The 26,415-nt window shown below is 42.5% G+C and overlaps 1 protein-coding gene across 1 annotated transcript in view; it reads left to right on the forward strand.

The window, feature by feature from the left end:
- TIC110 (translocon at the inner envelope membrane of chloroplasts 110) overlaps positions 1-26,415 on the forward strand; it is a 133,631-nt gene that overhangs the window by 31,057 nt on the left and 76,159 nt on the right. Inside the window, exons 3-7 of the mRNA XM_086513178.1 lie at positions 14,779-14,902; positions 15,012-15,080; positions 15,160-15,258; positions 15,343-15,409; positions 15,517-15,581. Coding sequence (XP_086369304.1) covers positions 14,779-14,902; positions 15,012-15,080; positions 15,160-15,258; positions 15,343-15,409; positions 15,517-15,581 — 424 coding nt within the window. The remainder of the gene's footprint in view (positions 1-14,778; positions 14,903-15,011; positions 15,081-15,159; positions 15,259-15,342; positions 15,410-15,516; positions 15,582-26,415) is intronic.

Genomic DNA, 26,415 nt, shown 5'->3' on the forward strand with positions numbered 1-26,415 from the left:
TGGCAAAATATATAAACCAGACCTCTTTGGAAGAGGTACAGATGGAGTGGCAGAGAACCACAACACCACTCCCGAAACCCGCTCTCAAGAAACCTTATGCCTCCAAGAAAATCTATGAAGAAGGAACTGGAGAACCTGGTTGATGCACGGATTGCTCAGCTTTTTGACGTGCAAAAGAAAGCCAAAAAGCACGGCAAAAAGCAGAAGAAAAGCACTGACTTTCCAGGTTATTTGGGTCGTCAGTCAACTTTTGACAAGGCAAAGAAACAGAAGAAGCGTGTCAAGTTTGAAGGCTTACTCAGTTCTTCATCTTCTTCTGACAGTTCTTCTAGCTTTTCAGACTCGAGCGAAGAAGACAGAAAAAAACAAAAAGCGAAGCAAGACTAAAAGCTTCAGAAAGTGCAAGAAAAAGACAAAGAAGGCTACATCTCGCCTGGAGATTGACAGTTCTACTGAGGACTCGTCTACAGACAGCTCAGATTCCGATGACGGAAAGTTTTATGCGAACAAGAAGAATTTTTACAAAGCTAACCAATATGACTTTCTCGAAGATAAAAGCAAGAAAGTCCGAGAGTTTAAGGAAGTTGGCCACTCGATCAAGTTTGATACTTTTTCAGAATACTCAGATGCTTCGAAGGCTTTGTCTTTTATACAGCAATTTGACATTGTTTTCGCGGGAGGACGCTATTCAGAGCACTCCAAGATTCGGAGAGCTTCCTCTTACTTTAAGGGGAATGCTCGTACTTGGTGGTCCACGCTTCTTTTAAACAAGACTGCGCCAGTTAAATGGCTGAAATTTAAGAAGCTTTTTATTCCTTCTTGGTTGACGCAAGAATATGAACGAGATATACGAGCTGCTTGGAACCATCTTCGGATGACTAAGAAAGACACAATCAATGCTTATTGTGAAAGATTCTGGAGCTCTTTTCTACCCGCCTCTTCATGCAAGAAGATCTCGTTCAGAGAACAGATTGAGCGGTTTACCTTGGGTCTACCTACAGAGATCCGAGATCACTGCTTGGAACAGAAGTCAGCTTCTATTCAAGAGTTGATGAGTCAGGCGAAGCGGGGCTTTGCTCTGGCAGTCTGACCTACCCCACAGATGAGGCCATGACACAACGAGCGGAACAGACTTCTGGGAATGAAAGTAGAAAGAAAAAGAGCAACCCAGAGAAAAAGGATGCACGACCCAAGCATACTCCTGAGCAGAGAGCTCGCTTCATTAGAGAGGGGAAGTGCTTTGGATGCGGGAAACATGGACATATCTCCACTAAGTGCCCTAAAAAGGCACAGAAAGAACAGAATGATAAGAACAACGACAGGCCTGAGAGTTCGAGAGCAGCTGAGGAATGTGGCAGAAAAGGCAGATAGAAAAGCAGAACTGGTACCACATTGCGTGGGACCTGCACCGAATCTAATGAATGGAAGTACAAACTTTACCGCTTTTGGGGCAAAGTGAAGGATCAGGAAGCTCTTTTGAAGGAGCCAAGGCCACCTTCTTTTCACTTGGAATTGGCGGCTCGATTTGGAATTACGCCCGACAGATTGACGCCACAGGCGGAGGTAGTTCGACTGGCACCCGGATGGGATGTTGCCATTACACCGAGCATTGGCAAACTTCGTTTGCAATGACAGGGGTGTTCAGGGCACGCGAGTGACGTTCTACTCAGGATCCCTTGGTACCACAAGAACTACGCCATGGTTGACTACCGGGCCGAGAAAGCGACTTTGATAAATGAAGGGCTTAGAGATTGTACTTGATGAACTTCTGTTTCTTACTCATTCTTTTGGGAGAGAACTGAACGCTAGATAAAGTTTGAATATATTTTGACATGATCAAAAGAACGCCAAGATTTTTCTCGACACTCATGTCGATTGCTTTTCAGAGGGCCTGAAGATCAAACCATTGATCTGATACATGGAAGCACGCCACCGAATTGGCCACCTTACCGTGTGAGCCGAGTATAAAATGAAAAGATTATGAACCCAGTGAAAGACCTCTTGGAAAAGGGTCTTGTCCAGCCTAGTACTTCACCGTATTGCTCTCCAGTGTTGTTGGTTTTGAAGAAAGACGGATCTTGGAGAATGTGCATCGATTATAGCACTCTCAACGAAATCACCATCAAGAACAGATTTCCGATTCCTTGGATCGATGATATACAGGGATCCTCGTGCTTTAGCAGGATTGACTTGAAGAGTGGATATCATCAGATCAGGATACCGCCAGGAGATGTCTACAAGACAACTATTTGGACGACTTTTGGGTTATTTGAGTTTTTGGTGATTCCTTTTGGCTTAACCAATGCTCCTGCGACATTTAACCGGATGATGGACATGATTTTTCGAGAGTACAGGCTATTTGTTGTCACTTTCTTTGACGACATCATTGTTTTCTCCAAGAATGAGGCAGAACACAAAGATCATCTGCTTCAAGTCTTTCAGGCATTACGAGATCACACGTTAGTGATTAATGCAAAGAAAAGTGAATTTTTCCTACCAGAGATACACTTTTTAGGACACATTGTGTCAGCAGCAGGAGTGAAAATGGACCTAGCCAAGATAGAGACTATCCGTGATTGGCCCGATTTGAGGAATGTCCATGAAGTTAGAAGCTTCTTGGGACTGTGTTCGTACTACAGGCGGTTCATACGAAAGTTTCAGAGGTTGCTTCCCCTTTGCATACCTTGACACAGAAAGGAGTACCTTTTTCGTGGGGACCCACAGAGGTGACTGCCTTTCAGACATTGAAAGAGAAATTCACTACGCGACCTATTTTGACTTTGCCGGACTTGCAGAGGTCATTTGAAGTATATTGTGATGCTTGTGGTCGTAGTTTGGGTGCGGTCTTGATGCAAAAAGGCCACCTCATAGCTTACGAGAGCCGTTTGTTCTCTAGGCCGGAGATGACAGCACAGATCTATGAGAGAGAGCTTTTGGCGGTTCTCCATGCTCTTACTCAGTGGCGGCATTACCTACTCAGGGCGGATTTTACTGTCTTTACAGACCATCAGAGTTTGTGCTACTTCTTGTCACAGAAGCAGCTTTCGGAAAAGCAGATGCGGTGGGCGAACATCTTGTCACAGTTCCACTTCCATATTTTCCATGTGCAGGGATAGAAGAATGTGGTGGTAGATACTTTGTCTCGGAAACCGTTGGTTCTGGCTGTTTTCGCGATATATCATAGGAGCTTCAATGATATGGTCGATCAGTATGCCACAGATACAGATTTTGCAGATATTTTCACACGGATACGGGATGGGGAGACCAATAGCTGGAGATTTCCCCTCGGGAAGGCTACATGATGAAAAAGACTATGTTGTGCGTTACACAGCAGTTGAGGGAAAAGGTTATGACTGAATGCCACTCTCCACCTTTTACGGGTCACTGCGGAATTGCTACCACCATGAAAGGGGTAGAGAGATACTTCTTTTGGCCGTGACTCAAAAAGGACATGGAAGAGTTGTGCGCAGTATGCCAGAAGGTCAAGTTTGACAGGCATAAGGCACAGGGATTGTTACAGCCTTCACGCATACCCACCCGCCCCTGGGAAAATATTGAAATGGATTTCATTTTTGATCTCCCGAGAACTAAGAATGATCACGATGATTTTCCGATTACATGGCACGTCTGAGACGATTGTCTCCGACAGAGGACCCAGATTTATGAGTTTGTTTTGGAAGGCAATTTGGGAGAACATTGGCACGCAATTGCAATTCTCGTCATCGTTCCACTTGCAGACTGATGGGCAATTTGAGATTGCCAATTCAGTGATTTTAGATTTATTGAAGTCTTGTATCTCGGATCAGAAGACTCAATGGGAAAAGAACTTACCTTTGGTGGAATTTGTCTACAATAACACGATACACTCTTCGACGGGGAAGACGCCATGTGAGATTGTTGAAATTGTTGCGAAGGTTCCATCGTTCCTGAGCACGAAAGATTAGATATTTGAAGCGGATGAATATTCGCGAGATTTGGATACGGCTGTTGCCGAGATCTTCGCGACTTGAAACTGAAGGAGGATGATTGGATGCTCTTACTTATGAGAAGGCACGCCTACGAAAGAAAAAGGGAAAGAGAGGCTTTTTCCAAAGCTTAGTATGCGATACTATGGACCTTTCCAGATCACTGACAAGATACATGATGTCTCCTTCCGATTGAAACTGCCAGATACTTGGAGGATTCATAATGCATTGCATGTGAGTCTCTTGAACCCTGTTAAGGGTGATGTGCCTGATGATGGGGAGCCTGATGAGCAACCCAAAGTGGAAGAAAACGAGGAGATCCTTGTTCCTGAACAGATTTTGGCATATAACGATACGAAGAAAGGTAAAGTCCGAAGGCGGTTCTTGGTTTAGTTCAAGAACTTTCCTACATGTGATGCGAAGTGGATGGAGGAGGAGGACCTAGCAGATACTCCTCGGATTGTGAAACTTTACCTCGATGTTTTGGTTTAGCATAGTCTACTCCAAACGGAACCCAAAAACTCAGCTTGGTCGAAGATCTGGTGCAGTGGGATGCACAAGAGGGGAGTTACTCCGCTCCTTTGTCAACAGATGCCTTGATTTTGATACTAAAGTCACTGATGTCTCTTTGAGCTTCAGGGATACTGAGAGCTGACAGTATTCTGCTGGATGACTTTGTGAAATGGAATTCCTGATAATGATACTGATTTGTTCTTGACTTCTTGTGAGTGCAGGAACTGATAGCCGAAATGACTACAGCATTTTGGTCTAATTGATCTCGAATAGACATGGTTGCAATAGGGGTTAGTCAATCGGACATCGATGAGGTCCTGATTGGACCTAGATGTGATTGCTAGCTACATTGGCGATAAATCATGGTCTAAGATCCGAATGAATATTGAATGTCATGTGATGTCCTGTGATGTGACTGTTGATTTTGTACATGTGCTAGATGTGTGTTCCTAGTATGTAGGTACTAATAGTCAGTGTCTGCTAAGACGGTTTATGGCTTTTGTCGGTTTTGCAGGCGTAATTGCGGTCGATTACAATGCTTCAAGAGGGGGGTATGTCACAAAGTGATGACGTGGCTACGGACAGCAAAAACCCTAATTTTTGCCAGAAACCCTAAAATTCCTGCAAACCCTAATTTTTGCCAAAAACCCTAATTTCCGGAAATCGCAGAGGCTATTGTAATTTTTTTTTTTTTTTGAAAATGATGAGCGACGCAAATTTTGCTCTTTCTCTACAATATGAGAAAGAGAGAGAGAATGCTTTTGCTTTCAAGTTTTGACTCTCTGTGAGAGAGAGAGAGAGTAATTGCTTTTGATTTGAAGCTTTTGGGGCTTTGCTTTTGGGCATCCCTTGTAACCTTTAAATTAGTGGTGAGGTCCTCACTTCTCAGGGCATGTGGACGCAGAGTCTGAGAGTGAAACCCTAGCCACTCTCTTGTACTTTGATTTGATTAATATAAAAGGAAATACCGAAAGGGGCGTCAGTCTTTGGGGCCAATATCTCTAGGCACGGAACTCCGTCGGGCGAGTGCAAATCTATTGTGATCTGTGAATTGTTTTGAAGTGGTTATTTGGTGCTGTCCCGGTTGATTCTTTACTTGGAGTGTCCAAGTCTATTACAAAAGACGCCAAGGTGCTTATAGTCATTGCCTATTCGAGATAAGCCATGGGAAAGTATTGCTGTGGATTTTATCTTTGATTTTCCAAGAACACCAACGAGGAATGATGGTATATGGACCATTATCTGCAGGTTCAATAAACATGCCCATTTTATTCCTGTCAGGAAGAAGATAAAATCTGATAGATGACACGATTGTTTGTGTTCAATGTGTTCAAGTACTATGGTATGCCAGAATCTATTGTCAGTGATCGTGATCCTCGTATGACGAGCCTGTTTTGGAGAGGCTTGTTTGAAAACATGGGTGCTGCGCTCAAGTTTTCCTCCTCATTTCATCCACAAACTGATGGACAGTCAGAAGAGGCTAATTCTACTGTCTTAGATCTGCTAAAATGCTATGTATAAGACAATAAGGGCAAGTGGGAACAATATCTACCTATGCTCGAGTATGCATTTGTCAACAAACAAGGCTGCATTTGTCAACAAACAAGGCACCTTTTGAAGTTGTTGAGGGTGGCAAAAAGGTTGCTTCCATTTTGCACACAAAGGATAATATTTTTGAAGTAGATCGGTATGTAGAGAACATAGATGAAATGTGTAAGAAAATCAAGCTTGCCTTGGAGAAGACTTTGGCAAAGTAGTGAACTGTTGTGAACTTTACCGTTGTGAATTGTTGTTTTCACCTGGTGATTGGGTTCTTTTGCCGTTTGAAAAGGCAAGATTAAAGAAGATGAAGGGCAACGGACGATTGTTTCCTAAGCCAAACATGTGTTACTAGGGCCTTTTCAAGTACTTGACAAGATCAACGACGTTGCCTATAGGCTGAAATTGCCTTACACTTGGAAGATTCACAATGCGTTTCATATGTCTCTTCTAAGACCCTTCATGGGTGATGTGCCATAAGAAATGCGAGATGAAGATCAACGAAAAGTTGAGGAACTTGATGAGATCTTGGTACTTGAGCAAATTTTGGCACATAAAGAAAGAAAAGTTAAGGGGAAAGTTACAAGACGTTATTTGGTGAAGTTCAAAAACTATCCACCTATGGATGCAAAGTGGATGGAAGAGTGTGGAATGTTAAAGTCATCGAATGTACTGCAGCTTTACCTTGAAGCCTTTGATTTACAACCTACGTATGTCTCAAGTCAATGTGCTCAAAAGAGGGGTGATGATGGAGCTAGCATATCCTATGTACATATTGATTCAGTGCAATAGAAGTGTACACTGCTTAACAAGTGTTAAAAATACAATGCGCACTTCTATGATAGATGGAAAAAATAATGTATATCTGTCATGCAATTGAGAATGTTTGCGATTTCAAGTGGGGGGTATGTCACGAGGTTGTGACAACCACTAACCTTAGTTGTTGGTTTCTTTCCCTTGATTTTTATTTAATTTTTGGGACCCTCTTGTTGAAGTCACAAATGGCGGGACATTGTATGGCCAATGTGAAACGGTTGACCGCCGAGAGTTTTACGCGCATGGCCACATCTCCACGAGATGGTCGGGCCGATCGGCGAGCAGTAAAAGGGTGGATAGGCTCAGTTCAAAGTCACTTAGTCCACATGCAACACTAAATAAGTTGGTGGATACTAGGAAATTAAATATAAAGGAGCAAATTGGACACATGGCAGTATGAGAGCAACCTGCGCAGGCCAACACACTCTAGAAGTCTCATCCAAGAGGGGGCGCCCAATTTTGGAGAGGAGGCTGATTTTTGACTTTAGTGTGACTACAGTGTGTGTATGAGTAGTGGGTGGAGGTGATCACAACTTTAATGGAAAGCTTGCCTTCTCCCTTGTCTCATGTAGCGCGATGTTTGCTCACGCATCTCTCTCTTCCCTTTGCACATATGGTAATACCCCACTAGTTGGGCTTCTCAGATGACCATGTACAATTCTCGGGGTTTTATGTGCGTTTGCCAAGGCAAGAGCCTTTTGTATAGGAATCGGATTAGCTAATTGCTAATCTCCCATAGGTATACACAACTTCACCGCGAAGGGTTGCGAAAACGGAGAGTTTTCTCACGCAAAAACTAGATCTCAGATGAGAATCATGATCATTGTAACTATTTAGCAATCACATCTAGACCGTACTTATCTTTTCATGGATGTCTTTATTTACTAAATCTCGTTACTATCACATTCACATCACCCGTTAGATGACTAAACAAAGTGCTACAATATTTCATCTTTCTCACTCTGTACTCAAACAATACACACGTCAATATCCCTCAAATCTCAAGGAATCATTGACTTTATTCCCATCGAGGTAACTTGTGACAAAAGAGTGGAGTGGCTCTCCTCTTGTACAGTCCGCACTGCACCACATTCAACCTGTTGATTCATCGATCACTTTTGGAATAGTCGCAGCTAAACCAAAAGCCTCAAGGTAAAGCTCTACTATATGAGGAGTATCTGCTAAGCCCGACTCTTCCATCCACTTGGTATCAAGAGCTGGATAGTTCCTGAACTTGACCAAATATCTGCGGTTCAACTTACCTTCACTTTTCTTTACTTTTGCTCTAATACCTGTTTTGGAATAAGAATCTCTTTCGTCTCTTTCCAATCCTGGTTACTTATTTGTCTCCCTGTCCAGTGACACTCCACCTTTGAAAGGTCTCAAGAGACTCACATGGAATGCATTTTGAATCCTCCAAGTATCTAGTAACTTCACTCTAAAGGATACATCATTTATCTTTTCCTCTACCTGGCAGAGCCCATAGTATCACATATTGAGATTTGGAAAAAGCGTCTCCTTACCATCCACTTTCGTTGGCGTGCTTTCTCAAACTGGAGTAGCATCCAATCATTCTCCTTCAACTGCAAGTCACGACAATGCTTGTCTGTTGCCTTCTTATGTCGTGCTTCAGACTTTTGCAAAGCCTCCCTTACCTTGGCAAAAGCAATGTCTAGATCCTGTGTACATTGATGTGCTTGTCCTCGGTGCTCAGAACCAGTGAAAACTTTCTGGCACCTTGACTATTTTGAATGGCGCCTATCTCGTAGACGTATGAACCGTGTTGTTGTAAGCAAACTCTACCAGCGGCAAATACTTCTATCACTGAGTCTTATGATCAAAGATATACGACTTCAAGTCCAAAACCACTGAATTTGCTATCTCCGATCGCCAATCTTTCGATGGATAAAAAGAGCGCGAGAATTTAAGTCGAGTGCCATGTTCTCCCATATTGCTATCCAAAACAAGCTTGTTAATCAGGGATTTGAAATCTGCCCGTAGACTCACTATAGGGCGGTAGACTTTGGCTTTCACCCAATCTTTATGTTGATTAACTTTACATGTAGTTGAGGTGTCACAGACGGGAGCGCATAACAATATGAAAAAAATTCGGATAAATAGAATTCATCACTTATTACTGAAGCCAAAGGATATAGAGAGAAATAGATAGAGAGAGACATAGAGAGTGAGAAGATCGACACAATAGTGGGGACTAGAAGATGGGCTGGTCCCCCCCCATAATAGTATCTTTATTACTGAGGAGAAGTCTATACAAGCACTTGAACTGAACGTATTACCACGTTCGTTCTAGAATAAGACTTGATGGTTCGCGGAAGCCTCGGCTTCCGATTCCTAGGGCAAAACCCTATTCCAAGGAACTTCCGTTCCTTATTCCAAATCCTTGAGAACCAAGGTTCTCGCCTCTGGATCTCACCTTCCAGACTCAGGGCATGACATCCCTGCAACTCTCTTTTCCAACTTTGTTTCCAGAGTCCTCTTCCCGCAGAACAACTCTGCTTTCTCGGACACGAAGTCCTTACTTGGGAATCCCAACTTCCGGATCACAACTCGAGAGACTACCTCTCTCCGATCCGTGGATCTACTTCCCAAACTTGGGTACGAAACCCTTGGGCTGATCTGGCTCTAGTTCCTCAGAGCGCTTTTCTCCTGCAGAGGCTCATGCCTTCCTCTGCTCCTACTCCCTCACAAAGAGGAAGTACACCTGCAATCAAATACTCAGAGATCATAACATGAAAATCGTTACCTTCAAAGTCTCTACGCTTGAAACGCAACTCGGTTCTCAAAAAGCAATTTTTCGGAAGAGATCTCTACATAGAAAATCCTCTTTTCCAATCCTACACACAAAAGAGGTGTGTTCTCGGGTTCCTTCTCGTAAATCAGCCCCGTCTACATTGTTTATGGACTGAAAACAGAGAAAAACATCAGCTGTTCTGCCCGCTATTTTGTCAGAAAAAGAGAGAGAGAAAACACTGGCTGATCTGTTGCCTTATTTATCAGATGGCTGCCCCCTTATTAAATGGGCGGCCGACGTATTTTAAAAATAGCCCGATTCTGCCCAAAAACTCAGTAAAACCTTATAAGTTAAAAACAATGCTTTCATAGCACTTCTTAGGTGTCCCTGGATGCAATCACATGCACAGTTGCAATGCAGATATAGATTTCCTCGACTTCCTCGGAGGAAAGCATCCGCTTTCTCGAAAAGCAATCCCGCTTTCTCAGAAAGCATCTGTTTTTTCTCAAAGTTTCCCTTGAAGCCATCTTCATTCAAATGCTTGCTTTTCCTTGTGTCCAACACAGTTCGGAATTTCCTCTTGACTATGGATATCCCCTTTCCGATGCACCCGTCACCCACCTTGTGACGCATCAAGAATACCCATCACCTAGTCCTTTCCTACCAAACTTACGGTGCAATCTACTTCACGATGCTCTATGTCACCCATCCTATGACGCATCAGAGATCTCCGTTCCCGGATGGTCGGATACTTCTTTCCGATGCTCCCTATCACCCATCCGATGTGACGCATCAGAAGTACCCGTTCCTGGTGGCCTTACAGATATTCCCGTTCTCAATGCTTCCGTCATTACTTTGAATGACACACTAGGAATACTTTGTACTTGGATGTTTCCAGTGGGAAAAACCCTCTCACTTAAAATTCCAATAATTCATTGAGAATTATTTTTCCTTGGTGTTCCAAGCGAGAAAACCCTCTCACTTATAAATCCAATAATTCATTTAGAATTATTTTTCTGTAAGATAAAGCCAATTTGGCAACATCAGGACACAAAGCGATTGCACGAATCAACCTGAGATTGAAATTCAACACTTAAAGACACTTCACGACTTGGTAGCTAGAGCACTCCCAAGTAGACAGCGACACCTTGTATGCCCCAAAGCCTGGCGCCCCTTTCGGTAATTTTTTATTCTTATTGCAAACAAACGATCCGAACACTTTCACCTAACTCTCACCAAGCTGTCCTAACCTTCCATGGCTGTAATTGCAGGTTTTTGGCCCAATTTTGATAACATAACGGCGCCAAAACCCCTGTAGGCCAAATTTCACCTCTAAAACACTTTCCCTCGCATTCTAGGAGCTTTCCGGTGAGTTGTCGATCAATTTGAGCATGCTGATTCCCTGTTTTGTCATTGTCAGGCACCCAAAGCGCTGTTTAAGCATCTCAAGTCTTTCCCGAGGCTCCCTTGGTGATTTCTTGCAGTTTAGGTGCGAAACCCTAAACCTGCAAAAAAACACAGCACGCTGTATTTTTCTGTTTTGTTTGTTTTGAGCGGAGCGAACACGTCCACGTGTGTCACAGGTGCTCCCTCTCGCAATGGGACAGCTCCCCTTTGAATGTATGTGAATGTTCAATGACTGTTGTCTTTGTGCAAGTGTTGGATGTGTGTAGTCTAGTACGTCAGCACTTAAGAGTCAATGCCTATTGAGCTAGTTTTTGTCTTGTCTGTTTTGCAAGCGCAATCGAGGGCGATTACAATTCTTTCAAGAGGGGGGCATGTCACAAATTTGTGACATGGCATGGCCTAATATATAGATTCTAGCCACAAGGCCAAATGAGGTTAGGGTTAAGAACCTAACCCTACCCAATTAATAGAATCCGGTCGAGGGGCCTAAACTCTTCAAAATTAAAGTTAGAATCCAAAGTTACGCAAAGAAAGACACGTGGCAGCGTTGTACAGACTCACCTGTGAATCGCGAAAATTGCAAACTTGGCAATTAGGACGGTCCACGTTTTACGAGAGCAGCCCTTAGGGCGCGAGCTTTTGGGACAAGAGCTTTTAAGTGCTTTTGGAGCATGGTCTTTCATCTGTATACTTTTGGCTAGGGGCGGGCCTCTCCTATTAGCAGATTGGCTTGGGAGCACTGCGAGAGAGAGGACCCTCGAACATTGTACCTTTGTGAAGCAATAATAAAGAAATATTGAAAGGGTGGGAAGTCTTTGGCGCCAATGCATGTGGGCATGGAACTCTGTCGTGTTGTGTCGACTCCTCTTCTCTCTCTCTCTCTCTATTGAAGTTTTGCTCAATTGTTTGCAGTTAGTGTTGCTGTAGATCTTTGGCTTGGAGTGACCGATGGACATGCAGACTCTCATTGTGAAGTTTTCGTTCGAGTTACGACCAGTTGATATTGTGCTAATTCTTTCTATCTTTTGTGGTGCGTATGCCCTATCAACTACCTCATTTTTGTGCTAATTTTTTCGATTTAATACTTCTTTTAGTGCTAGGCTTCATTATGGCTGAGTCTGCCCTTGATCTTCGGAGTCATGACAAAAACTCAGTATGTTGAACTTTGTGTTTGATGTATGGTCAGGTGTGTGCGTGTGGTGTGTGTTGTGTTGGTGAGCATATGTTAGTACCTAGTTGTGGACGTTAGTGTGGATGTTGTGGTATTTAGTCAATACTATGCATGATGGAGCTGATGGTTATATTGTCTTGTGGGTGACTACCATGGGTCTATACCTTGCACTTTCCTTCAAGGGTGAATCTGGGCTTATCCTGGATTCATCTAGGTATAAATCATAAGGGGGAGACTCTCCCAATGAAAAACAACATATGTACAATGAGGCTAAATCAAGAGATGGGAGGAGGGAAAAGCCACACAGGTGGGCGGTAGTGCCATCTCAGCACACCCTGGACCATGGTGAAGAAAGGCCCGGGGCGCCAGAGTCGAAGGAAAGTCTCTCTGCGCTCCCGCATGCGGTCGGAGTTACCGTGGAGTCTCTCGAATTGTCCTCTGAGAGTGTGGATCAGCTCTAGCCAAAGATCTCAAACAATCTCTTCCAGTGGTACAGGGCGAGCCTCAGATGCAGAAGGAGCGGGCTCGCCAGATGAACCTATATGTGATTGTTAATTGAGTCAGGAATGCAATTCTAGTGAATTAAGACTTCTATCATAGCGCGTCAAGAGTTCCGAAAGGATGAGATGGCTAGATAGTGGTCTATGTGCATGAAGAGTTTTGGACTAGATGAGATGACTAGACTAACTGTTTGCACCGTAGTGTTGAGTGTGAACTAAGTGATTTGTGGAATGCATGCTCTGTGTGGTGCTGTCTTGTGGGGATGGTCCTTGGGATGTCTGCATGAAATGTGATAAAGGATTGATAGTGACAAAATTTAGTTGATCAATGAACAGATCAGCGTGGTATGGACGTGATTGCTAAATAAGTTACAATAATCATGTTTCGTATCTGAGATCTCGATGGAGATAATGATGTGAATGTGATGGGATTGCTCAATGACCGATGTCTTTGTGCGAGTGCTAGATGTGTGCAGTCTGGTTCATGTGAGCATAGAGTTAGTGTCTACTGAGCTAGTTTTGTCCTTTGTCTATTTTGCAGTTGAAGTGAGGCGATTACTCTTCTCACAAGAGGAGGTATTTCACAGATGTGATGATGTGGCATTCCAGTGAAAGAGGATCTGTTTAGAACTCCCGAAAGTGGGCGAAACGAAGTCGGACAAGTTCGTAACCTCAAAATATGATGATGTGGCACCTTTATTGACATCTGGGAATTTGGGTGGATTTTTAGGAAATCCCAAAATTTTAGGAAACTATCCTTTTGGTGCTAGCTTTTCATATTTGATTGCTTTTTGGCCTTGGGCCTTTAAATATGAGCCTTGGCGTTGCAAAGGAGGTGCTCCTTGGCTGTTGTACTTTGCGAATCATCAATAAAGAAAGAAATACTGAAAGGTGAATGAGTCTTTGGGGCCAACACATTTGAAAGCAAAACTCTGCCGCTTCGTGTCGACTCTCCTTTTCTCTCTTTATTTTCAAGTTGTTGCAGTTTCTGGTCGTGTGTTGCTGTTGATTTCTCACTTGGGTGTCCAAGCCTAATACACTTCCTACTAGAACCTTTGAGAAGGTTTTTTGTATTAGCTTGGAGTATTGTCTAACTATTGATCTTCTAGGTCACTATTTAGCATAGTAACAGGGAATGGCCATTTTCAGGTCTCCGTTCCTCGTTCCCATCCCAATTTCCCGTTCCGTGTTTCAGACATGAGTATTCGGAACAGGGAATGGCATTTCATGCATGTTGCCGTTCCCCGTTCCCGTTCCGATTTCCCATTCCGGGTAACTATGCTATTTAGTATATATGTGCCCAATAGAGCCTCCTTTTCACTCGATTCAATGTGTCATTGAGTTATTGCTTTTAGGCCATTCTCTCTCGTTCTCTTTCGCTCTCGTGTGTGTGTCTACGTTCTTCTCCTCATTTCTTCATGGTTAGAGTGGCCGAAGTAAATTTACCTCTTTGTGACTAGAGGATAATAGAAGGCTTGGTAGTTTAATAGAGATACAATTTTAAAGTAAAATCTCAGTCTGCTGTTGTTTCATGTAAGAAGTTCTAATTATGAGCCAGTCTACAAATGTGCACCTAGTCTAGGGCATTGTTGTCTAAGCTAAGCATGCAGCAGGTGATACTCTTATTCTTCCTGTTTGGACAAGCCGCTAAGGTCGCATGTTGTAAGTTTCCAAGATTCGTTTGATTTGGTTCTGTTTTACATCTTTCTAGGTATATAAATCATACAGCTTATATCCTTTTTTTATATGTTTATGTTGCTGTATGAGTTTAAAGTTTAGAGGTTAAACCTTAGTCTATCTTATCCTCCCGATTGTGCCTTTAAGAGGGTCCTTGTACAAAGTCTCACTGAAATGATCTCATTTATTTTGCCCATGTTTTGGTTTAAGTCATTCAAGTAACTTTCATTTAAGGAAGCTTTAAGATTTCATTTATTTTACCCATCCTTTTTGTCTGCGTCTGTTTTGTGCAACATTGGGCATTTTTTCATGATTCATAAACCAAAGATTTTCTCAAAGCCTGGATTCTTGCTGTTAGTCTCAAAGGCTGAAAGCATTATTATTTGGATTTTTTAAAACCATTTTGAAAATTGATTCTTATGCTACATACCATTTCAGGTTTGTTACTGGTGTGATTCCTCCAGGCAATGAAGATCTGAGGGGTGATGAGCCAGACACGATAGTAATGTTCAAAACTGCTTTGGGGCTTGAGGATCCTGATGCAGCAGCTGTCCATATTGAAGTAAGAAGTTTTTTGGACATGTTGGTTTTGATAGCATGCGTAATGCATGCATGCCCATTTTGTGCCTGTGTAAAGCAGTCTTTCTTGACTTTGGATTAGTGCATTGCAGATTGGAAGAAGAATTTTTAGACAAAGACTGGAGACAGGGGATAAGGATACTGCAGTTCAAGAACGCAGGGTTTGGGCCCTTCAGTTTACTCTGGAGCAAATCATCTACGCCGTCTGCTGTTTGAGATGTTTCTTTCTTTCTTTGACAGGCTTTCCAAAAATTAGTGTATGTCTCGAATCTGGCCTTTGGTGATGCGTCAAAATTTCTTTTGCCATGGAAACGAGTATTTCAGCTAACGGATTCTCAGGTTTGGTGCCTGAGTGTGTTGAAGACATTGGAATTTTAATGACTTAGGTCTCATAAGTCCAGCTCTGTTTGTGTATTGACAAAGGTGGAGATAGCAATGCGGGACAATGCGCAGCGGTTGTTCCAAGCGCAGCTAAAGGTGTTAGGTGCTGGTAAGAAGAAGCTAGTTCTCAACAGTCTGTATGTTTTATGCTGGTTGTGTATGTAGCTTAGCCCCCCTGCAAAGAAAGGTTCATGAATGTTTTTTGGTGTTGTGCAGATTTGGACTTGGAGAAGCTATTGACCTTGAGAAAACTACAGCTGAAGTTGAAGCTGTCTGATGAGGTTTGCCACACGTTGCTCTGATGATTTCAGTGAGTTGCCTTTCAGTGCAAAATATATAGGTGTTCAGCTATAGCAGTCTTTTCTTACTAGTTGACACTCAGTCCTATCATACACACATACATACCTTCTGAAACCCTCCACCCCAATACGTGCGTACGCACACAAAATCATCATCCTCCTCCCAGTTGTTCTGGATTGGGATGGCTCTAAACGTCAAGGAGAAGCTTGACAATCTTGAAGCGGCGATGAGAGATCTTATCAAGGAGAAGAACAAAGATCACCAACTCCAATCTGAACTAACAGGAGAGCAAGCTCGATCCACACACATCAGCGCTCGAAGATGAGAACACTCAAGGAGGTAGTAGGTACTTTGAAGGAAGAGGTGGCTGCTATTAGCACTGCTGAGGTGGAGAAGGGGGAAATCAAGGAGGTAGACAGGGAGATTACGAAGGATTGGCCAAAAACGAGGAGATTACGAAGGATTGCCCAAAATCATTTCGGTTTAAATTGACGCAAACAAAGAAGGATCTGTGGATATTCCTAGGAAGAAAGTGAAGCAAGAGTGCTGTGTGGAACTGTGATCTTCCCTTGTGGACACACCATGGCTGGTTGGAGGAGGTCATAGAGGTTGGAACTTCTCGTGTGAGGTGACACCTATTTTGGGTACGGTAGTCCTAATCAAAGGTGTGCTAGGAAGAGTGATTTTTCTATTGGGCGCAAATCCTGGAGTATGGAGTCATTGACTAATGTTAACTGGCGGCAGCAATACTCTCTCTGATCCTTAAGCGTACATCCAAGAGTAAGCTGGTGGTTCCCGATGCCATCGGCCCCTCTTCCACTCTCTTGTCACTCTCCTTTGTGAGGTGACACTTTCCAGTCTCATCTCTCCGATGTTGTGATAACAAGGGACATGGAATACATCACATGGCGTGATAACACTTTCCCCTCCCCGAGGCATCAGAATCGTCTCGGTGGTTGTCACAAATTGCTGACGTGTCAAGCCACTGAAGAACGGAGCCGACTTGTAGATCCCGGCCGAGGGGCCTTAACCCTAAGAGAAGCAATAGAAGCAGCAGAAGAAGATCCAACCAACCTAAGGTTCCCGTCTGATGGGGCTTAGAGTAAAGCAGCCCACACATACAAAAAGCGAGTAGCTTGATGTCGTGGCAGCTGTTGTACGGATTTCCGGATTTTGCGTTGGCTTGTTGACGTGGCATATTGTACGGATTTCCACGTTTCACACTGGCTGGTACCTAGCAAAGCTGTACGGATTCTTGCTTTTGCGCTAGCACTTTTTGAGCACTGCTTTTGATTATGAGTTGCTTTTGAGTCTGAAAGATTTTCATATAATTGCTTTTTATGGCCAAGGGCCTTTAAATATGAGACAAGGGCTCATTCTCTGGCATGCTTCACTACGAAGGTGCAGAGGATGGAGTACCGGCATTGTACTGAGCTCAAGTAATATAAAGAAATAACGAAAGGGGCGCCAAAGTTTGGGGCCAATACTCTCTAGGGTGGAACTTCGCCACTCCCTGTGTCATCTTTCTTTTTCAGTTCAGTTGTTATTAAAGTGCTAGAAGTCTGTTTAGTCTATTCTTTTCTATTGGCACCTGGTGCCCGTCTTGTGACAGTGGTATCGGAGCGTCTGGCGTGTGCTTTTCTGAAAGCATACTGGTCCCACCAAAGAGCAACCAGAGCAACGTGGTGCTTCTTAAGTTTTATCTTCGTGTCCGACCCGTCACCCCGTACTTATTAGCCACTCCCACCCTTACTTCATCGCGCCTTAGGCGCGCTCCCGTCTTCATCGCTATGTCTTACAGGGCATAAGCCATAAAGATCACTTGCAAGAGAAGGATCCAAGATTTGGTTTCTGACATCTTCCTTCGGAGTGCAACTTCTAGCAGAGTGGGGTATCCTGAAATGCTTGCCATGGAAACACCCTAGCAAATTATAACTCGAAATTTTTGGACATCTCTCAGTAGGTGTCTCTTCTCGAGCTGATAACCTTGGAGGTCCAGTGTGCTTGCTATGTCTTGGGACTACCACCGCCGCAAGAGGAACATTGTTTGTCCAAGAGCTTATGGACCATGCTGCAGCCTGCTACAACCTTATGGAAGAAACCTAACCCTAATTTTTGGTGCAGGTTTCAAGTCATTGGATTTTCGAGCTCGACTTATGTCGAGATTGTTTTTTAAGTTTGAATTTTGTTTGGGAATTTGTTTGAGAACTTGTTTGGTGAATCGTGTTTGCATTTTGTTTGAAATAGATGGTATTCTGTTTTGAATTTATCTTAAGACCGATTTGAATTGTTTGACTCTGGTTTAATACTGGTTTCAATGATTGGTGATTTGTTTTAAACTCCCGGGTGGAGTAGTGAGAAATGATGTTTGAGAATGCTTGTTCATACTCATGGCCCGGACCCTTGTGGTTATTTGCGGGGGCAGTATTGAATGTTTGAAAAGTGTCGTTTTTTACTTATGGCCCGGACCTGGATGGTTATTTACGGGGGGAGTATTAGGGAGTCTGAGCAGTGGTTACTCTTAGCACCTCCAAACGACGCAGGCTGCAGTTTGGGGGTTGTTTGGTTGTAAAAGGCTTCTATATCTCATGGCCCGGACCTTTTTAGGTTATTTGCGGGAGGAGTGATGAGGGAGTCGTTGAACGGCTCATGGCGTGGACCTGGATGGTTATTTGCGAGGGGAGTATTCATCGGCGGCTCTATGTTTCCATGTCTTGTAACATGTATATGTGAGCATTTGTGTTGCATTGTGATGTGCCAACCACTGAATATTCCTTATTGGATGAGATACTTCTTGGAAGTCAACGACGTAGGATAACAAGAGTTTCGATTTGGAATGAGACTCCTTATTGGATGAGATTCTTTTGGGAAGCCAACAACCCAAGAAATCAAGAGCTCCGATTTGGAATGAGAAAATTGATTGCTCCTCGGATTGTTTCTCGGAATGTCCCTCGGAAATTTTTGAGCTAACTTGAGTTGTTTTGCAAATATGTTGTAATCGCGGACGATTACTTTCTTTCAAGGAGGAGGGATGTCACAAATTGTTGACGTGTCAAGCCACTGAAGAACGGACCCGACTTGCAGATCCCGACCAAGGGGCCTTAACCCTAAGAGAAGCAACAGAAGCAATATAAGAAGATCCAACCAATTTAAGGTTCTCGTCCGATGGGGCCTAGAGTAAAGCAGCCCACACACACATACGAAAAGCGAGTAGCTCGATAATGTGGCAATTGTTGTACGGATTTTCAGATTTTGCGTTGGTATGCTTACGTGGCAGATTGTACGGAATTTCGGATTTTGCGTTGCCGTGTTGACGTGGCAGATTATACGGATTTTCGCGTTTCACGTTGGTTGCTGATGTGGCAGAGTTGTACGGATTCCTGCTTTTGCGCTGGCAGCTTTTGAGCACTTGCTTTCGAAGACCAATTGCTTTTGAGTTCAAAAGATTTTCATGTAATTGCTTATTATGGCCAAGGGCCTTTAAATATGAGCCAGGGCTCATTCTTTGGCATGCTTCAGTACGAAGGTGCAGAGGGTGGAGTACTGGCATTCTACCGAGTTCAAGTAATATAAAGAAATACTGCAAGGGGTGCCAAAGTTTGGGGCCAATATGCTGTGTGGTGGAACTTCGCCACTCCCTATGTCGTCTCTCTCTTCCAGTTCAGTTGTTAATGAAGTGCTAAAAGTCTGTATAGTCTGTTCTCTTATATTGTCATTGGTGCCGGTCTTGTGACAGTTGTTGCTGGTTTCGCTTTTATCAGTTGGTCCTAGCTTAAAAGTAAAAAATCACAGTAAAGGTGGAGGGCAGAGACATCAGCTTGTTGATGGTGGCCAAGAGAGAGGCCTCTCTCTTATGAGGGCTTCCAATGGGAGTTAATATAAAGGAGAATCACACAACGACGACTCTTGGTTGGGTAAGATTGTCATTTTATTTAGATGGGAGCTATAGGACATGAGAGTGTGGTGAGGAGAGATGAGGAGGCCAGGTACACGATGCGGTTATTTGTTAGAAGTGAATCCATATTGCCTTATGCTACATCCCTTTGAGGGGATTGACATATGCTAAGCCTTGGACGTGGACATCCATTCAACGAAGAGACAAATGGGGAAGAGGGTAGAGAGAAGGAGATGGAGACCATGGAGAGGAGACTAAGACAGATGAGTGCTCATAGACATATGCACCATACTCTCTATCACCATATTCTATATTATCAAGAGAATGTAATGGATTGTAAAGGAGGGAGAGGTGTTTCGAATGGGAGACTTTAAGGGCCACCCATAGAGTCGCATGTGTGATCTCTTTGACCTTAAGAACCCCATCCGCTTATAGAATGTTGAGCCGGGGCTCAAGAGACATTGGATGGGGGAGAGTATCAACAGATGGAGGTGGAGACAATATAGGCTTTTAATACTCCTCGCGTAAATAACCAGCAAATAACCACAAGGGTCTGGGCCATGAGTATATTCAAACCTTATCAAGCATCAATTCTTCTCTTGAATACTCCTCCCGAGAAAGCCCGAGCCATGAGTATCAAAAAGTGTTCCCAAAGTTATTGATACTAGTATCAAAACCAGGATACTAGTATCCTAGTATACTAGTCATCCAATGTATCTTTCTCAGTCATTTTCAAGTGATGCCAAGTCGTGATGACATCTCTTGAGTCTTGCATATTCATCTAATATCCAAGTTGACGTGAAAAAAAGAAATTTTAACCACGTCGCATGTGTTTCTCTGCGTAACAACAGAGTAGATCACCATGTCTGCACCGTTCCTTTCAAGTAAGATGCTGCCTTTCGCTCCCTGGAATGTTCGGAGAACCGCTCTCCAGAGAAGGCAACGTCAAACTGTTGTACAAACTCAAGGGCTCGATGGGTGTCTTGACAGCTTGAAAAATGTGTGAAACCTGACGGCCTGACTCCCTTCCTTGAACTCCTTGGTTTTCTTGTTGATCTGGTCTTTGTCAAAAGAGGACGAGCTCTCCTCCTTTGAACGGCTAGATGACCTTCCATGCCTTCTAGAGTTTGTTTCAAAAATCTACTTCAAAAGAATCTTGTCTTAGGTGCTTCGAAATTGAAGAACCTTCTTAGCACCCTCAAATACTTCAAATGGCGCCTTCCCTGTGTGTTGTTGTAGGCAAACTCCACCAAGCGCAAAAACTTTTCCCATTAAGTCTTTTGATCCGAAAATAAAGACTTCATCAAATTCAGAAACCATTGAATTGGCTCTCTCAAATTGCCCATTCGCCTTCGGGTGGAACGAGGACGAGAACTACAACCACGTGCCAATGTTACCCCAGATTGCCCTCCAAAACAAACTAGCCAACCGGGGATCCTTGTCCAAGCAATGGACTAAGGGATGCCATATATTCGGAAAAACAGTGAAACAAACGTTTTGGCCAAATGATCGGGCTTAATTGTCTTTTATATCGTAAAGAAGGTAGTCCGCTCATTGAATCTGTTGATGATTGTCCAAATGCCATCATGCCTTCTATGAGTCTTGGGGAGATGAAGATGAACTCCATAACAATGCTTTCTCAGGGGCGGGTGGGGATGGGTAAAGGCTGTAAGAGTCCGTGTGCCTTATGTTTGTCAAACTTGACCTTTTGGCATACTAAACAACTGTGAACAAAGTCATTCACATCCTTTTTAAGCCTCGGCCAATATAAGTAATGCTTCACATCCTCTAAAGTGGTATCTATGCCGCGGTGGCCTGTAAAAGGTGGACAACGACACTCGGTCAAGACCTTTTCCCTCAAGGGCTGTGTAACACACAACATCGTTTTCTTCATTAAGTAGCCATCCCACAAAGAATGCCCTGGAACTATCTTTCCATTTTGTATGCGGGTAAAGATGTCCGCAAAGTCAAGATCTGTGACGTACTGTTCGTTATAAATGTGAAAAGGAGCTATTGGCAGTGATCCATACTCTTACGTCTCCACGAGAAATTCAGTTCTGATGATAACCACTCTTCATATCATTTTGACAAGTAGAATTCTGAAGTCTGTGGAGTATATATCGATCCTTGTAATGTGGAAATCTGTTCTGGTTCATTGTTTCTTTATTTTGGCCTCGGCTAACTCTGTAAGGTTGACGGTTCGGTGGTGTACTACTAGGAATCAATCATGTGATCTTCAAGACGTGAAGGAGGCAACTCGCATGGTACGCCTTGAGAGAAACAGTCAGCCTCTATTGCAGAAAATCTTGTCGTTCCTTTTCGAGGTCAAACATATTCGACCTTCAATTGTCATTCAGTTCTTTCAAGAAAATTGAGTAAAGAAAACTGGATTTCATCAAGCACAATCTCTTTGCGCCTTCTCATTTGTCAAAGTTGCTTTCTTAGCCCTATAGTCACCATGGCGTTGTTCTTGTGGTACCAAGGGATTCCTAGGAGGACATCACATCCTTCCAAAGGCATGATATAAAAGTCCTCGTGGTCTAAATACCCCCGACAATGCAAACTAAGTTTGCCAATGACAGGTGGAATGGCAACATCCCGTCCGGGTGCCCCTAGAACTGCCTCCGTCTGTGGCCTTAGCCTATCGAGCGAAATTCCAAGTCGAGCCGTCAATGAAGCTGGTCTTGGCTCCTTCATCAACGAAAATGAGGGCTTCTTGATCTTTCACTTTGCCCCATGTGCGGCAAAGTTTTGTGCTTTCGTTCATTTGATTCGGGTGAGTCCCAACGCAATGTAGTACCAGTTCTGCTTTCATCTTTCCTTTTCTTCTGCACTCGGCTGCTAATTTGTAACTCTCAAGTTTATCTTTTGGTGGTCTTTTGGTTCATCTTCTTTTCAAGAGTTCTTGTCCATCTCTTTTTACAAGTACATGTTTCGCTTTTTTGCACTCGTTTGTCCTTTTGGCTTTCCTCTCGACCTGAGAGGAGAAGCAATGGCGACATGCCATCTCGAGTAAATCTTATCAATTGGGTAATTCTTCAGGTGTTTCGCAAGTCTTGGGTCTATGGAGTACTTGATCAATCTTTTCATAGATGTGTCAACTTGCAGTTGACGTTTGTACTCCGCTCTGGCAAAAAATTTCATGGAGAATTTGTCCAAATCTTCATTCTTTTCTTCGGTTCCCGCGCCAATTTCAACTTTTCTTTTGCCTGCCCACCTAAAGGTGTTATATTTGTCAGATACTTCAAGAGAACCCATGTGTAATCTTGGATTCTTTATGGCTTTATGCCGTGTAAGACAGAGCGATGAAGTCGTGAGGGCGCCCGATGCGCGATGTACGAAGGGTGGGAGTGCTTGATAAGTCCGAGGTTGGGCCACAAAGGTTCTTTCAAAAAAAAACTGCACGTGCTGGAAAAAAAAAGATGGAATCCTTCATAGAAGAAGAATCTTTTTGTGCTCTGATACCACTGTAACAGACTTGGACACTCCAAGCGAGAAATCAATAGCAACACACAAACAAAAACTTCATAATCACTGAACTTTAACATATATATAGATTTGTTGGAAAGAAAGATTTGTTGATAACTATCTTTACCTCCCTTGACTTAGACAAGATTGGATTAAGCTCTATTTTGAGATCTCAAGAAGCTTTGGATGCTCTCCCTCCTTGTGTGAGAAAGGTATGGAACCATCCTGTCGTAGCTTTCAAATATGTGAAAACTTTAGGACAAAAAGCTTTCAATTATAGTGACATAGGACGTAATCTTAAAAAGCAAGAGAGGCTTGCACTCTCAAGTATTGATTGCCCTTGTAGTAAAACTGCCTTTTCTTTTTATGTAAATGGAGCTTTGGGTCATGTAGTTACTGCCGATTGTTCTATCCTTCCTTCGGATTCCTTGAAAGACCTTTTCTCAAGAGGTACTAAATATAGGCTCCCTTCCTCAAACGACTCTTGCCTTCTCAAAGCCATAGAAAAAGGAATTTCTAGTTTCGTAGTAAAGTTTGAGGAGTCTTTAGGAGTTCAAGGTATTTTTACCCATTGGAAGTCTGTAATCCTCAAGAAAGCTTCTTTGAAATTAGCATCTTGCTCTCGGAACGTTTCTTCAGGAAGGAACAACTTATCTTCTTCTGATCGTGATGCTCTTAGGAAATTTCATCGTGATTTTGTAATCTCTTATGTAGATAAGTGCTCTAATAAGTTTGTTGTTATGTGCAAAAAGTTCTATTTAGAATGCTTGTTAGGTGAAGTAAATTCTCAGACTTACAATGATTGTGATCTTTCAATGCAAGAGGTTATCTTGAAACATCAAGACTTTTGTAAGTCTTTTGGTTTCAAGTGCCAGCCTAAATTACCTTTTTTATTTACCGTTTGGAAGTTCCACAAGAACCCTATAAAGCCTAGATTTATAGCTGCTTCTTGTAACACCTCTTTGACCGAGGTTTCCAAATGGCTTAGTTATTGTTTCAAAGCCATTTTACCTAGCGTAAATGAATTGTGGAATAATATGCTAAAGGAAGCAGACGTACCTACCTATTCAAGTTGGATTTTAAATGATTCAGTAGGTGTGATTCTTGTTTTAAAGTTTTTGAACTCTTCAAGAAGCCTTAAGGAGAAATCTTCTCCTTATTGTCTCCAAACTTTTGACTTTACAATGCTATACACGAAGCTAAATTTGGAGGACCTTAAATTTAGAGTCAAGTCTCTTATTTCAAAAGTTTTTGCGTACAAGCTTGAGAAGGATAGGTACAAGGCATTGCTAGTAGAAAAGTCAGCCTTGAACTTTGACTTCTTATGGCTGAAAAATAAGAATGTAGATGTAGACAAAGGAAGAAAGAGATTCACCAGGATTGTAGACGACATTGACATCATATCTTGGTTAGATTTTCTTTTGGACAATTTATATATAACCATCGGCGACTCTCTTTTCAAGCAAACAATTGGTATCCCTATGGGTACCAATTGTGCTGTTTTTCTTGCTAATTTCTATCTTTTTACTTATGAGTTTGATTTTATGGAGCGTCTTGTCCTTGCTAACACTTGCCCAATATTTTTGTACAAGTTATGCAATGTAAGACGCTTTGTAGATGATCTTTTTGTCCTTGACGTTCCTTCTTTTCAAGATTTTATGTACTTGAATTCGAGTTCTGTAGGCGGAGGGATTTATCCCAAGGAGTTTTGTGAACTTAACTGTACCACAAATAGTGATTGTTGTGTCTTTTTAGACCTTAAGATTTTTCAGACTCCCTTGGGATTAGAGGTAGATATCTATGATAAGCGCCTTGAACCAAAATATGCCAATCTAAAAATCATCCGCATGCCTCACATTTCTTCGAACATTTCTCTTTTAGCTAAGTACGGTGTCATTTGCTCTCAACTATTTAGATTTTCTCGTCTTTGTTCTAGTAAATCTACTTTTGTTGTTCAATCTTGCCATCTTATTTCTTTACTAGTTGAAAAAGGATACTCATTCAAAAGAAGCATGAAAAAAGTTCGTTCATTTTTGCATCGTAGTAAGATTATTTTTAGTGTTTCTTCCTTTGGAATGTTCAAGATAATCAGTAGTAAATTCAATAGAAGTGGGGAGCTAAAAAGCCCACTTATTGTTTGACTTAATAACACCTTATGTTGTTGTTTTGATCTTTAGCGCTTCTAGTATTTTCACTATAGCTTGACAATTGCTAGCCTTTATCATGGCTGAGTATGCCCATCACCTTCGGAGGGTGATAGAAACTCAGCTCGTTGGTTTTGTAGAGTACGTTCAAAGCATGAATGACCTCTATATAAACCTGCACCTACTCTTGGGCACTGACGACGTGAGTAGGGATGTCATAGCTGTTGTCCAAGCTATGCATGATAAAGGTGATAATCTTATTCTTCCTGTTTGGACAAGCAGTGAAGTTGAGATCACATATTGTCAAGTTTGGTTCTTTGCTCTTCGTAGGTTTGTAGTAGTATTGATTTTTCGATTTCATATTTAGCTTACCTGAGGACTTTAAGAATGTGTTCCGTTATAGGTTGTTGTGTGAAGTTTGATTTCTAGGATTAAGTTTTTAAGATGTCTTATCCTTTTTTTTGCTTAAAGTTGAGTACTTGTTTTAAGCCAAGTAAGTTGGCGTCAACTTATTTTACACATGCCTTTTCTGAAAACATTTTTAAGTTAATAATGTTTTGTTTTATCTAGTTTTGTTTCGAAGTAATCAAAGTGATTTAGTTAGTTAGTTTGTTTGTTTTTGTTTTTCTTTTCTTTTCGTCTGTCCCTTGCTTTTATAGTTTTATGAGTGCTTTATTCCCTCTTATAATTCGTGAGTTCAGACTATTCTGAACTTATGAAGGTATATATATATATATATAGATAGATAGATAGATAGATAGATAGATAGATAGATAGATAGGTAGGTAGGTAGATAGTTTCGTGCCCAAAAATATTGGCCCCAAAGTCTGGCCCCCCTTTTGGTATTTATTTTCGAAAGTACAACTCCGGAGGGACGTGTGCTCTCAGACTCTGCGTCGAAATGCTCTGCAGAGCGAGGGCCCAAGGACTCTTATAAAGTGACAAGGGATGCCCCAAAAGCAGAGCCTCAAAAGCTTTTAAGCTCAAAAGCAAATAGTTCCAAAAGAAGATGTTAAAAAGTATGCCAGCAAAATGCACGAGCGCAAAAAGAGAAATTCTGTAGAGATCTGCCACGTCAACATGCTCTCAACGCAATTTGCCGAACTGCCACATCAACAACCTGTGAGGGCATTTTACGGCCGTCCCTAATGTCTTGCCACGCCAGTAGTCCTGGCATACTGCCAGGTCATCTGTCTGGCCGGTGTGTGTCCGGGTAGCACTGCCACACCATCAATTTGCGACACAGACAATGTTTCCGTAACAGTGATTGCAATCTAATGATATAGCAATCACACTGGGCCTTGAAGG

The sequence above is a fragment of the Adiantum capillus-veneris genome, chromosome 5 (genome assembly GCF_014529385.1).
Source record: "Adiantum capillus-veneris isolate H3 chromosome 5, ASM1452938v2, whole genome shotgun sequence".
NCBI lineage: Eukaryota > Viridiplantae > Streptophyta > Polypodiopsida > Polypodiales > Pteridaceae > Adiantum > Adiantum capillus-veneris.